We start from the raw sequence: 15,472 nt of genomic DNA on the forward strand, positions 1-15,472 counted from the left end.
AAAAGCCTACTGGGTAATGTGGAAGACATTAATATATGGGTACCAGAACGGAAACAGGAATAGAAGGAACACATTAGCACAATGGTAGAGAATCATATTATATATGAATAGTATGAGACGAGTCACCAAATTATCGAAGAAGTTTTGGAAGACCAATGAACAGATGTTGTGATAATTTAAATAATGCTGATCAAAGAATAAACAGGCTTAAGGAGTTTTACATACAAGAGAAAAGAAGAAGGGGTTTTGGTTGAAGTGTCCAATAAATGACCGTTTGAAACCGTTCAGTATACCGGTACTTTATACAGATTATATATAATCATAGAGTAAATCAAGACCTTTGAGAGACTTGGTAAACCTGCAGTTTATTTTAAAATCCACATGCTGTTAATCGATTGGAAAAAAACATTCAACTTGGCAGCATGATAAAAGTCTTGAGTTAAAATACCCTAGAAGAACATAAGGATGACACGGGTCTGATATGGAGCCCATACATTCGCCACCAAAATATTAACGCTGCTTGGTAGTCAAATAAAACATTCCAGTAAAATTTAGAAATATATTGCTTACTGTTTAATACTTTTTATCACGACAGTCTACGGAATAATATGTATTTCATTATTCTGTAAATAAATATAAAAAAGAAACGTATTGGAGGTTGAGTAAATCAGCCGCAAAATATCTTGCCCTCTGAGACGATTACTCCCTGTTGTATATGAGATTCTACAGGAAATATTTGTATGTTAACTCATGCAAGTCGACTCTGCTAATATTAAAAGCAATAACATGTAGCTCAGATGTATATTGTATATTGTTTCGATTTTCATATTTTCATTTATAATAAAATTGATCTTACTATGTATCCATTTAATTTTAGTTTATTCAATAACACACTATATGAATTATTTTTTGGTTGATATAATATTACTAACGCAAATAACATAGTTTTATCGTTGTCCATTCGTAATATTGTAACCTCGGAAACCTCTTTTGGATGGTGCTAGAAAGGTCACCGATAGAGACACTGCGAACGGCATCTAGGTGGTTGTAGGAGAGCGAGTCGGGGGTTCGAAACTAGCATTTGGAACTAGGAATGGATCCAACAGAAGGAATAATAAAGATAAGAAAGACAGTAAAATAAATAACAAGAGAGATAGGTAAAATTACCAAAGATAAGAGAGGATAACAAAAAGGGTGCCATTTAACTTTTTTTGGTCACAAAGGGGAAAATTAAAAACCATAGAAACGAAAAGAGATAGGGAGAGATAATTAGGTTCTGAGAGCAAATACAAGAAAAGATAATAACAGTAAATTATTAAATAAATGTGGTCTACAAACTACGTACACAAATAATAAAATAATATGTTCGGTGGAATTCGCCCACCTACTTACCTACAAACATAATATACAGCCTGATCTTTCTTCTGGTCGAAGATATCGTGATGGTTAAATATTTTTATTAGCAAATATTCAGAGATACTCTATTATCAGGAAACTTATTAGGAGTAGATAAATAAAATTCAGTAGGTAAACAAAACAAAATATATTCAATAACTGAATCACCAGGCGGGTAAATTCCAAAAACAAGAAATACAAATAAATCTACCGTAACATGTAAAAAATCATGTATATATAAATAAAATATAACATTAAGAAGAACTTGATGTTTTAAAAAAATTCCAAAAGAGTAGATCATATAAATATCTCTCCTTAATGTTTTAGACTTAAAAAAATTTGCTTTAAAAGTAATAATTTATAGCAAGTACAAAATAATACTAAATTAATTAACAATAAAATTGCAGAAGTAGAGAGACAAGATTATAAAAATCAGTTTTACTAAAAATTAAAGAAGGACAAACCCACGCTTGGTTCACAAGAAGCTACTCGCATAGCTTTTATTTAAATAATCAATGTTTGTGATTAATTAATATTTGTTAATGAAAAGATATGAAAGTTAATGAAAATTCTGAAATGTGCAATTGATGAAATCGTTGTTGCTTAGAGGAATTGATTGCATCGGTATTTAGCTTTAACCACTGATCAGGAAAATGTTGTCGAAAATAGCCATCCAGTAGATTACTCTACTTTGGAGATAATTGGAGATAATTAATATTAATTAATAGCAAGACCAGTTACAGTAACTCTAGATAATGTTGCCTCTTAAATTGCACTAAATTTAAACTGTACTCAACTTTAGTACCAAACACTGAAGTTAATTTATACTATATATTTGATCTACTCAAGTGTTAGATCAAACTAATTGAGATACAATGGAAGTGTATATACCCACTTATAGATAAATTCCTACAGAAAGAAATACGTCTAAACTCTTAGACTACACAAACAAAAGTCAGTCCAATATCTTAGACTACCCAACGAAAAGTGATCCTCTCTTTTCAAATTGTACAAATTATCCCCTAAAACAGACTCAAGAACCCCACTTAAAGAATTCCTCTTAACAAGAACCGACTTATTTTCATTTTCAGCGTAAACACATAAACATAACGGTACTTTTTAAAAAGGGGAGCAAAAAGTCAAATAACTGCATCATATTGAGGGAAAGGTTCTTTGTGAATTAAAGCTATTTGTAAGAAGGTTAACAAATTTTATTACTATCTTCCTGGCGCTATAAAAAAGGCTCCTAAATGTTCTTTGTTCCCAAAAAATGACGATTGATCTTAAACCTCTAACAAAGCTGCCATCGAGTAATCTGCTTGTTTCGGTACTTCTTTTAAGAAATAAAAGAGCTAAAAGATATCAACAAATTAGGTATGTAAAAATATAAAATCTAAACTACCGTTACATTTTCATAAAGGACCAAGTAGGGACCTATCATCCGTTCCAGCGAGGTGCAAAAGAGAGATTTTTTGATAAGGCCATTGGCGTAGCTTCAGTAATTGCAAAAAGTTTTTAAAATTAATCTTAAAGTAATATATAATAGTTAGTTGCTAATGTAATTATAAAAAACTTACATTATCCATTTTGTTACAATTGCACATATACAGCACTTTGCAATACTACTTAGTGACGTATTTAGTCAGAGGTATTTACAGAACAGTCCAACTTTCGGGCGTGAGTAATAGTATTATATACTTTCAATTTTTAAAAACATAATGGAATGGTGAATTTAGAAATTAAAAGCGGATTATAACAATATTGGGATATAACATTTAATCGCTTAAAATTTTTCTTATTTCGAGAAAACTCTTTCCTTTTGTTTCTGGTAATGAGAAATATAAATAACTAAAACCACTGAAACCAACAAAACTAAAGAAAAACATACAGTAATGTACTCCAAAATATTTGGCAGCAACAGGATATAAAAAAGTTGTAGAAATCATACAAATCTCCCCAAATAATTGACAAATGCTACTTCCTACAGATCTTATGTCACTGGGAAGTAATTCAGCAATTAAAATATAAGGTACCGAAGTAAGACCGATAGCAAACACTATAAAGTAGCAGCTGACACAAAGTAACGGTACAAATTTAAAAACGTTAGGTATGTTATAATTGTTTTGTTCAAAATAAAAATATAGTCCCAAAAAGAGCATTGAAAGACCAGCCATAAACGTTGCCATTAAAATCAAAATTCTGCGTCCTACTCGCTCTACAATAGATGTAGCTATAATAACAGCAACAAATTTGATAATTATGAGTATTATCGCAAGAATATCTCCACTTAATCCTACAACAGATTTATTTAAAAGTGGACCAAGAAGACCCGTTATTATACTGATTCCTATCGAATCTTCAATTATCATAATTGATGCTGCAAGGTAAAATCCTCTTTTAATAGCCTTATCATCTCTTAAACGTTTAAAAAAACTATTTTTTGTGGAAATATTGATTTGCAGCATATTCTGTGTCTCGAACAGCTCATTTTCAATATCCGAAATATTTTTTGTTTTTCCTAGTTTAGATAATACTACAATAGCCTCCCTTTTTCTTCCCTTAGTTAACAAATACTCTGGTGATTCAGGCAACCAAAAGCAACAAATAAGACATAAGAGTGCAGGTAATCCACAAAGTAAAGAAAAAACATTAACAGAAGTAAAAGCGCCAATAACAGTTCCATATAGCTGACCAACTGTCATTGCCAGAGTCATAAAAAATCCTAAACGGCCTCTATTGTGGTCTTCAGCAATCTCTGCTGTATACGTAGGAATCAAAATTGGTCCACCACCTAAGCTTAGTGAAACAGTAAACTTAAAAATAAATAAAGAGTAAATGTCTCGTGCCAGGAACAAACCAATAAAAGAGATTAGGGTACAAGATGCTATACTGATTAAGGTTCTTTTCCTTCCAATAATATCTGGTACTTTTGCGATTAATATTGAGCCTGTAACTAAACCCAATGGATATGTTGCGATAAAAAGTGAAAATTCCCATACTGTTATTGGCCTTCCTATGGGATTTACCACGGTGTTGTTTGATTGTAATTTTAGGATTACTGGAGAGGTGTACACCATCATACTGCCAAGACAAACTATCACGATATTTACTGTAATAAAAAAATACATATATTAGTAGGTATGAAAATTTTGAAGCGCAATAAATTTGCATCAATATTCTATTATATTTTAAGAAAGCATATGGTAAGTTGTAGATTCAAGATATTTTTTACAGCATAAATTTCTTTGATATTAAGCTTACTAGAAATAGTATTGCTAATAATAATACTATTAAGAAAGAGTTTTACGTAGTACATATGAATTGAAATTAAAGGTGATTTGTTACTTCTATATATAAAGGACATGACCCAAGGTAATAAAGAAAAACAAACAGATTCCATATTGTAGTAAGTTTGATATAATTCTACATAAAATAAAAGATACTGAAGTCTATTGAACCTTATAGAATTAAAAAGTATGATATAATTAAACTTGGCTTAAAGTGTCCGCAGTCATATAAACCCAAACAAACAAACAAACAACTTGGCTTAAAAAAAACAGTCGTCATTATTTGTTTTTTAATCTATTAAATAACCATAATATTACCGTCTATGAATAAAAAATATATTAGCTAGTCTCTCAAAGTAGTGTATATTTTTCTGCACACAACTACCTGAAATTGTCGAACAGTGTTCACAACATAGGCCAAATTTACACTTAGTGTGCCCAATTTTTTACTTAAAGTCGTTTTTTGCGAAAAAAGCACATCTTACTCGTTTTATTGAAATTCGTTGCGGTTGTACATTCAAATCTGACTTAAGGCAGTGTAGTGGCGTAACCAGTTTAATTGTCTCCGGGGGCGTGTCAGGCAGAAGCTGACAGCCGTGCCGGACGCATTTAGAAATTCGGAGAAATACTTGGAATTTCCAAGTTTGGGCAAATCCGAATTTCTAATTGACTCGATGCAGGGAAATGCCACTTTTGCTACGTAAAACAAAGGATTTGTTTTATATAAAAGCAGATGGAATTTCTCTCATCAGTCAGTCGAGCTTGCCTCTTCTTAATGTAGACCTAGTCGGTGCTTTATTGTATCAACTTGAGCTATTGTTTTATTTCTGATTCTCTGTGTACCTTTTTATTTTAGCATTTGTCGTATATTCAGACCTTTTCAGGTTAGAATATTACTATTGTTTATGTATTGATTTATTTACTATTTTATTTGATTATTTTTGATTGTTTCTATTTCTTGTATTTGTGTCTAAGTAGTTCTTTCCGGTAAGTTAAAGAACTCTTATAAATATTTTTCTGATATTTCACTTGTGTTTCATTGTGTGTCTAAGTCGTTCTTTTCCGGTAAGTCAAAAGAACACTTAGAAGTATTTCCATATTTGCACTCTTATTTCTGATATTTCGTATACTTGTCTCTGTTATTTTCATTTTCACGCTAAGTCGTTTCTTCCGTAAGTCAAGAAACACTTAGTTATATTTCTATATCTCTACGCATTTTATTTTCTTATTTTCTATTACAAGTTGTTTCTTCTGTAAGTCAAGAAACACTTGTAAATATTTGTATTCTTATTTTTGCATTTTATTTTTTTCTATTCTATATTACAAGTCGTTTCTTCCGTAAGTCAAGAAACACTTGTAAATATTTATATTCTTCTATTGCATATTTGATTCTCTTGTTGTTTTTCTGTTCTAAGTTGTTTCTTAGCCCAGGATTTCATATATGAAGCCACCTCCACTACCTCAGAACCAGGGAAACGCCAACAGGGGCGCCAACTAAACCCTGTTGTGAAGATGGTGCCCCAACTGAACCCGATTCAGACACGACCCTCGACGACAGGCCTCCCCCAACTCCATGGAAGGATCAACGGATAACGTGTGAAGATCTTAGTCGACACCGGTGCATCTGGGAACTTCATTCACCAGAGATTGATCCAGAGGCGGGACCTGCAACGAGGATCAGGATTGGTTCAGCTGGCGTGCACGGGCAGCACGTCCCGCACCCTAGGGACTGCTGAAGTCAAGATTAACATCGAGACTCTGGATTCAACCGTCAACTGCGTGGTTATGGAGGACTTGAACCACGACGTTGTGTTAGGGATGCCTTGGTTGGAACAGGAAGAGGCCAATGTAGACATACCACGTAAATGTCTACACGTCGGTACCACCTGCAGAACCACCATTTACTGGAAGAACCCAGCAAAAAGGCAATCCAGGACGCAGCGGCTGGAACCCCATCAAGCTCCATCCTTCGCTTTTCAACAAGTTGAAAAGTTGGTTCAAGAGTACGATGACGTTTTCGACGACCGTCTACGTCAGCCGACCACCAAGGCCACCGAGATGAAAATCGAAGTGACCGACGCCACGCCTATCAACGTTAAGCCCTATAAATATTCTACGGAGAAGAAGCAGATAATGGCCAAGGAGGTGAGAGAGATGCTAGCCGCAGGAGTCATCCGCCCCAGCAAATCTCCTTACAATAGCCCGGTGGTTATTGTAACCAAGAAGGATGGCACCCCCTGGCCTGAAGGGTCCTCATACGAATTTACGGTGATGCCCTTCGGCCTCAAGAACGGACCAGCTGTGTTCCAGAAGCTCGTGACTTCAGTCTTTGCAGGATACATCGATGTTTTCATCAAGGTATACATGGATGATATTATCATCTATTCAGAAGACTGGACCCAACACCAGAACCACCTCCGCCTGGTTCTAGAGAGACTTCGGACACACGGACTATGGGCATCCCTAAAAAAGTGTAAATTCGCAGCAGACGAACTGGAGTACCTAGGACACAAAATCACCTCTGCCAACACCCAACCTCTGGAGAAGCATGTGGAGAAAATCAAAGGCTTCGACACTCCACGGACGATGAAGCAACTGCGAAGCTTCATCGGGACAGCCAACTGGTTAAGGGATTTCATCCCTCGATCTTCGGACATCATAACACCCTTGACGGACCTCACCAAGGGTAATAAGAGACGGATGCACTGGAACGACGCCGCAGAAGACTCCTTCCAACGTCTCAAGATCGAAATCGAGGGAGATCTCCTACTCCACCGACCAGACGCGTCCAAACCCTTCTGCCTCCAGACGGATGCCTCCGATGTCGGCATGGGCGCAGTCCTGTTCCAAGGAACCCAAGACGACAAGAGAGTCATCGCATATGCCTCCACGAAGTTAAAACCAGCAGAAACCCGTTACCATATTAACGAGAAAGAGTGCCTCGCATTAGTTTGGGCACTCAAGAGGTACAAGCACTTCCTCCAGGATCAGCACTTCACGCTGTACACCGACAGTCAGGCTCTCCTGTGGCTCCATCGGTTCAAGGAAGACAAGGCCAAACTATCCCGATGGGCCTTGCTACTTCAGGAGTTCAACTTCACCGTGGTACATATCCCAGGGAAGGAGAACGAACTCCCTGACCACTTGTCCAGGAACCCAACCACGGAGAGAGAAGAAGAAGCTGACCAAGACGAGGAAGTAGTGCGACTTAGCTGGCCTACAACGGACGTGGAGGAAGACGAGTCCTTTCCTCTACTATGTATGATGGAGGACGTCGACGAGGATGAAGACACCAACCCCATCCTAGATGATCTGGTTGACCTACCACTCCAGGATAAAATCCGGAGAAGCCACCAGACACACCACGGTATGCAGCGGTTTCGGAGACGCTACCTAGAGATCTCCGGACGTGGACCACGGAACGAAGTCGAAGAAAACCTTCTCCGTGAATTCACACTAGTCGATAACGCCGCTTACTACAACGCTGGACCAGACCACAGGACGCTGATAGTACCCCCATCCCTCCGGAAGGACGTGATGAAGGTCTATCACGACTCAGAGGAGGCCAACCACCCAGGACAAGACGAGGCCAACCACCCAGGACAAGACGAGACCATCCGGGCCATTAAAAATATCTATTACTGGCCCACATTATCAAAGGATGTTCGCGCCTACGTCAAGTCCTGCCTGATCTGCTTGAGGACCAAAGCTGCTCCACGACAACCAGCAGCTCCTGTGATGCCCAGGGAACCCGCCAACCCCTGGGAAAGAGTGTCCTTCGACATTTTGGGACCATATCCACCAGCCAGAGGAACACGCAACCGCTACATCCTCTTGGCGACAGATTGCTTGAGCAACTGGGTGGAATATCGATGCGTCCAATCTACAAAAAGCCGGGACATCATCCAGTTCCTCCAGGAGGAAATCTGCGGCCGCTGGGGGAAACCTACCACCCTCATCACGGACAACGCAGCCCAATTTCGGACAGATGCATGGGAGAGATTCTTGAGACGGCACAACATCAAAGCCGAATTTAGCCCTATCTTCCACCAGAGGGCCAACCCGGTTGAACGCCGAGCTCAGGAACTCAAAAAGGGACTCCGCGCCCGATGCAAAACTGCAAATGATCCGAAATGGGAATCCTACCTGGCTGACATCATGTTCAGCCTAAGGACACGGAGGAACGAGGCCACCCAGGAAACACCCGCTGAACTTCTGCTAGGCTATCTGCCACGGCGCGCAGAAGAAACACAGCGTGAGCATCGTCTGGCAAACACCGCAGCCAGACGAGACGAAAGGGTTGCCAGAGCGGTTCAAAAGGCCACTGTATATGCGAGGAACATGTTTCCTGACAACCCTAACGCTCCACCCGCCAGGAGGTTCATCGAAGGAGAGCAGGTCATGGTGAGGAACCACGTCCGAGGGAACTTCGGACCGACATGGACGGGACCACACACGATCCTGAAGGTGCTAGGCGATCATACCTATGAGATACACCGCGACCTGGACGTGAATAGAACCATCCATGTAGATGACATCCGCACTGCTCCTCAACCTAGGGACGAACCTCCAGAGCAGGATTAAGGTTTATTACGACACGTGTAGATATCAAGGTGAACTGAGTAACCTTATATCTTCACGACGTCGTAAGACCTTCCTCAGGGTGAATTAAGTAGCCCTGCCAGAACAGCTGAGGATAACGGGGCCCTGTTACGAAACGTTACAGACACCAGGGTGAATCGAGTAACTCTACGTGTTCTGAAACGTCGTAAGGCCCCAGCCGGGTGAATTAAGTAGCCTGGCCGAAACACCTGGACCACCTGGACCACCGGGACCACCTGGACCACCTGGGCCATCTGGATATTATAATAGTTAAGTGTAACATATCTTAGTCGCTAGCGTAAGTTTGAATTGTATTTCTTTGTATTGTATTTCTTTTTTTTAGGTTAAGGACTTTTTGTATTATTGTAATGTTTGATTTTTTTTTTATTAATAAATTTTTTTTAGCACCGTTAGGTCTTTCAGAGGGGGGGGATGTCTCCGGGGGCGTGTCAGGCAGAAGCTGACAGCCGTGCCGGACGCATTTAGAAATTCGGAGAAATACTTGGAATTTCCAAGTTTGGGCAAATCCGAATTTCTAATTGACTCGATGCAGGGAAATGCCACTTTTGCTACGCAAAACAAAGGATTTGTTTTATATAAAAGCAGATGGAATTTCTCTCATCAGTCAGTCGAGCTTGCCTCTTCTTACTGTAGACCTAGTCGGTGCTTTATTGTATCAACTTGAGCTATTGTTTTATTTCTGATTTTCTGTGTACCTTTTTATTTTAGCATTTGTCGTATATTCAGACCTTTTCAGGTTAGAATATTACTATTGTTTATGTATTGATTTATTTACTATTTTATTTGATTATTTTTGATTGTTTATATTTCTTGTATTTGTGTCTAAGTAGTTCTTTCCGGTAAGTTAAAGAACTCTTATAAATATTTTTCTGATATTTCACTTGTGTTTCATTGTGTGTCTAAGTCGTTCTTTTCCGGTAAGTCAAAAGAACACTTAGAAGTATTTCCATATTTGCACTCTTATTTCTGATATTTCGTATACTTGTCTCTGTTATTTTCATTTTCACGCTAAGTCGTTTCTTCCGTAAGTCAAGAAACACTTAGCTATATTTCTATATCTCTACGCATTTTATTTTCTTATTTTCTATTACAAGTTGTTTCTTCTGTAAGTCAAGAAACACTTGTAAATATTTGTATTCTTATTTTTGCATTTTATTTTTTTCTATTCTATATTACAAGTCGTTTCTTCCGTAAGTCAAGAAACACTTGTAAATATTTATATTCTTCTATTGCATATTTGATTCTCTTGTTGTTTTTCTGTTCTAAGTTGTTTCTTCCGTAAGTCAAGAAACACTTAGACATATTTTCACATATTGTTTTATATTTACTTATTTCATTTGTTTATATTCCTCTCTTAAGTTGTTTCTTCCGTAAGTCAAGAAACACTTAAGAACATTTCTGCATTCTTTTACCTTGTGTATTTTTACTCATATTTCTGCATTTTTCTATTCTTTGATCTTGTACATTTTTACTTTTCATTCTAAGTTGTTTCTTCCGTAAGTCAAGAAACACTTAGAAACATATTCTTTGCACTACATTTATCATACCATTTTATTTTATTGTTTACCAAGTTATTCCTTCCGTAAGTCAAGGAATACTTAGATTATTTTACCTGTTCTGTTTTCCATTTTTGATGTGTTATTTTGTAACTGTTCCTTGAAACCGTTACCTGTAACAGATACTTGTCGCTGTAACGGTTATTCTGTAACGGCAACAGTACTGACCCATTTCACTAGCGACAAACGAAGATGGTAAACACCCGTTCCAATTCCGGAGACAGGAAAAAGTCCGAAGAGCCGGCGATGGGTCCTACAGGCCCAAATTATTTGAATTAGTTCATATGCCCTAAGTATGTCGTCTTTCTGATTTTCACGATAAACTTAATTTCCAGATCTTTATTCATACGTTGGATCACGGTGTTGTTTGTAACATGATGGATATAGGAAATTCTGAGCATGGGCGGTAGCACCACACTTCTAAGGCTTCTAATCGTTTTGGATGTTGCTTCCGTCAAGGTCCGGGCTTCGACTCCATATAAAAGGGTAGAAAATACATAGCATCTCAAGACTCGTGTTCTTATATCAGGTTCTTATGTTCAGGTGCATATTACATAATATCTTCCGAAGGTGATTGAAGACAGCTCTCGCCTTTTATATACGACATCTTATTTCCTGTGAGTGGTCCCATTCCTTATTTGGGCTGCATGCAAGGTATGTTATTTTGTCGAATATTTTCAAGGGTTTATTATTAGCTATGAATTGGTGCTGTATTTCGTTTTCGTAATCGTTTTTACTTACCACAAGAATTTTGGTCTTCTATAGTTTAATTTCATGCCGTAACTGTCACAGGCTTCCACTACACGGTCTATTAATGTTTGCAGATCCTCCGCATTATCAGGAATTAAAACCGTATTATCCGCATATCTTAAATTGTTTATGATTTCACCATCGATTTTTATACTACTACTACTAAGGATTTCCACAGTTTTCACTGTCTTCATTCACTCAACCGTTTTCTCCAATTTTCCCTGTCATTCCAGTCTCCATCTCGCAGGGTTCTTTTCTCCATAGCCTCGTCGATTTCATCTCTGAATGACCTTCGGGGTCTTCCTCTCTTTCTTCTTCCAATCGGGCTCCATTCTGTGATTTTGTTTATCCAGCGTCCTCTGTCCGCTCTTCTGACGTGGCCGTACCAGGATAGTCTCTTCTCCTCTATATAGTCGATTATGTCTGATTGCACTCTCATTCTCCGCTTAATCTCTGCGTTTTCAATTCTGTCTCTTTTGTAAGTCTACAGCTTCTCCTCAGGAACTCCATTTCTACTGCTCTTATTCTACCTCTATTTCTCTTGTTTATTGTCCAGTTTTCGGACCCATATGTCAGGATACTTCTTGTCAGGGTATTATATATTCTCTTTTTTGTCTTTATCGTAATGTTCTTATCCCACAACACTGAGTTTAGTTGTCTTATACAGTTTCTTGTTTGTCTCAGTCTGTTGTTTATATCTTCTTCTGTTGTTCCCTGGTTCGATATTATGGTTCCTAAATACTTGAATTTATCTGTTCCATTTATTTGTCTTCCCTCGTCTATCTCTAGGTTTCTCATATCCTTGTTTTCTGTTGTTAGGTATTCGGTTTTCTCTAAGTTTATTTCCATTCCGTTGTTTTTATATTCATCTTCTAGTTTTCTGAGCATAAAGCTGAGATCTTCTTCATCTTGTGCGATGACTACTTGATCGTCGGCAAAACTTAAGGTGTATAGGTATTCGTCTCTTACTGGTATGCCCATTCCTTCGCACTTTCTCCTCCATGGTTTGAGTGTCTTTTCCAAGAATATTTTAAACAGAGTAGGGGACGTAGCACAGCCTTGTAGAAGTCCTTTTGTCGTCTTAAATGGATTGTAGGCTTTATTTCCACATTTAATAGCTACTTTGTTTTCTTTGTATAGTGCTTTAACTGCTTTTATTAGTGTTTGTCGGATTCCGAGATCATTCATTGCTTCCCATAATTTGACTCTAGGTATTGAGTCATATGCTTTCTTTAGATCAACAAAGGCCAGATGGACCGGTCTACCTTTTGCCATTTTCTTCTCTATCAGTTGTTCTAATGTGTACGTATGATCTAGGCATGATTTGCCTACTGTGAACCCTGCTTGGTCTTCTCCAATTTTTCCTATTATTTCAGTTTCTAGTTTTTCTTTAATAATTTTCCCGTAAAGTCTACCTACCGACGATATTATACTAATTCCTCTATAGTTTTCACATTTTTTCCTGTTTCCTTTCTTATGTATGGATGTGATGTATGCTTGTGTCCATTCCGCAGGTATTTCTTCTCCATTTAGTCCTCTTTCGAACATTCTATGTAGCATGCGGAATAACTTTTCCGTTCCGTTTTTAATTAGTTCGTTTGGTATTCCTCCGGGTCCTTTGGCTTTTTTGTTCTTCAATGTCTTGATTGCTCTCTTAACTTCTGCCAGGCTTATTTCTATCTGGTCGTATGCCCCATTTCCTGCATGTTCTATATTCTCTTCCTGAAATTGAGGACGGTTTTCTGTAAGTAGTTCTACGTAGTATTCTTGCCACTCGTTTTCACTAATTTTGCCGATCTGGGTTTTCTCTGTCTTATTTCGTTGAAGTGCTTTTAATATTCGCCATGATTCTGAATTTCTCGTTCCTCCGATATGTCGTTCTATCTCTGTGCATGCTTGTTCCCATCGTTCGTTCTTTTCATTTGTTACTCTTTTCTTTACCTCTCTGTTTTTCGCTCTATATAGGTCTAAGTCTTCCTGTTTTTTGGTGTTTAAGTATTTTATGTGTAGTTTTTTCTTTTCTTTTATGCATTTCAATGTGTCTTCCCTTAATTTGATATTCTGATGGGTGTTCCTTTGGTCGTCTTCTCCAAGAGCTTCTAAGGCCGCTGAAATCAGGCAGGTTTTTATGTGTTCATGCATTTCATCTAGCGTGTCATATCTGAATTCTTCTAGTTTTTGGTCTAGTCTTCTTTTGTATAAATCTTTTATTGATTCTTCCTGCAATAGATGTAATTTGAGCCTCTTTTCGTTTATTGTCGTTCCCGTTGTAACAATCGATGTATGTTTTTGTTTTGTCCAGATATAGGGGAATTCCATCCATGCCACCACAAGTTTGTGATCTGTTCCACACTCTGCCCCTCTTTTCACTCTGGTGTCTTTCACTTTGATGGAGCTTTTGTGGTTCATGATAATGTAGTCAATAATGGATCTTAGTTTTCTTGTCTCTTGAGTCCATGTGTACTTATGTATATTTTTGTGTTTGTAGAATCGATTTTTATACCTTCTCTTAAACCATCAATAGCTTCACTGAACAGCATTTCTGAGTGAGTATTGAACAACATCGGTGATAAAATGTTTTATCGTTAATCCTTGTGAGGTTTCGTTGTCTACTCTGCTCTTTCAAAGTCTATAAAGCATGCGTAGTGTTCGCAATTTACGTCTCGAGCTCTTTGTATTAATACTTGTATGGAAAATAGGTCCTCTTGCGTTCCCAGTCCGCTTCTAAACCCAAACTGAACACTGCTAATGTTTTCTTCAAGTTTTCTATATATGCGAGAGTGAATAAGAGAAAGAAGGATTTTGAGTGCATGGCTCATTAAGCTTATAATTCTGTAATCAAGGCATCTTGTGGCATTTGCATTTTTGGGGAGAGGGATGAAGGTGGAAACTAGCCAATCTGTAGGAAATTCTGCAGTTTCATAGATTTTGTTTAGTAGACTCGTTAGGAGTTTGAGTTGGTTGTTTTCAAATAGTTTCAATATTTCAGCTTATATATGTAACTTCACTGAGCGTTATTTCTGGTCCTGAACATCCAAAAACACTGACTTCTGTCTGTTGCTCTTCCTTGAATAATTCTTCCATGTATTGCCTCCATCTCTCAAGTATTCTCTCATTTTCGTAGAGCAGATTGTTGTGCTCATCTAGTATTAAGTTATGACTTCGTGATCCGTTTCCTCCCGTTAAGTTTTTGATCGTTTTATGTAGGTTAAAAGTGTTATGCTTCTGTTCTAGGGATTCTATTTCTATGCATTGATTTGTAGCCATGATTCTTTTGCATCTTTAATATTTTTCTTAATGATTTTGTTTATTTCTTTATATCTTTCCTCATTCTTATTTCTATGTTTTCTTCGTTCTTCCATTAGCTCTAATATTTCTTGTCTCATCCATGGCTGTTTCTTTATATTGTTTTCTGGTTTAATTTTATTATCTACCACTGAATTAGAGATATTTTTAATTTTATTCCACATATCATCCACACTTATGTTTTCTTAATTAAGACCTGAGATTACCATGCTACTTATTTTGTTGTTGATCTCCTCTTTGACTTCTTCTCTTGTGGTTTTATCTTTCAACTTTTGGATGTCCGGACGTTTTTGTGCTTTTATTTTATGGACTTTTTTCATGTGGAGTTTGAAACGTCCTAGTAAAAGATTATGGTCTGATGGAATATTTGCTCCCGGATATGTTTTTGTGGATTTTAAGAGAATTCTGAAATCGTTTGTTGATGATGATGTAGTCAATCTGGTTTCTAATCTTTTTTTTTGACAGTCAGCTGGAGATTTTCAGGTGTAGAGTCTTCGAGGTGGTAATTGTAAAAAGGTGTTTATTATTGCACTATCCGTTTCCTGGCAGAACTGA

General features: G+C 37.5%; 1 protein-coding gene across 1 annotated transcript in view; it reads right to left on the bottom strand.

Annotated features, from left to right (window-relative positions):
* Nucleotides 1-1,620: 1,620 nt before the first annotated feature.
* Nucleotides 1,621-15,472, bottom strand: part of LOC140440035 (facilitated trehalose transporter Tret1-like) — a 33,786-nt gene continuing 19,934 nt past the window's right edge. Inside the window, exon 2 of the mRNA XM_072530280.1 lies at nucleotides 1,621-4,504. Within this exon, the coding sequence (XP_072386381.1) occupies nucleotides 3,171-4,504 (1,334 nt within the window). The 3' untranslated portion in view covers nucleotides 1,621-3,170. The remainder of the gene's footprint in view (nucleotides 4,505-15,472) is intronic.

Source organism: Diabrotica undecimpunctata, chromosome 1, assembly GCF_040954645.1.
Source record: "Diabrotica undecimpunctata isolate CICGRU chromosome 1, icDiaUnde3, whole genome shotgun sequence".
NCBI lineage: Eukaryota > Metazoa > Arthropoda > Insecta > Coleoptera > Chrysomelidae > Diabrotica > Diabrotica undecimpunctata.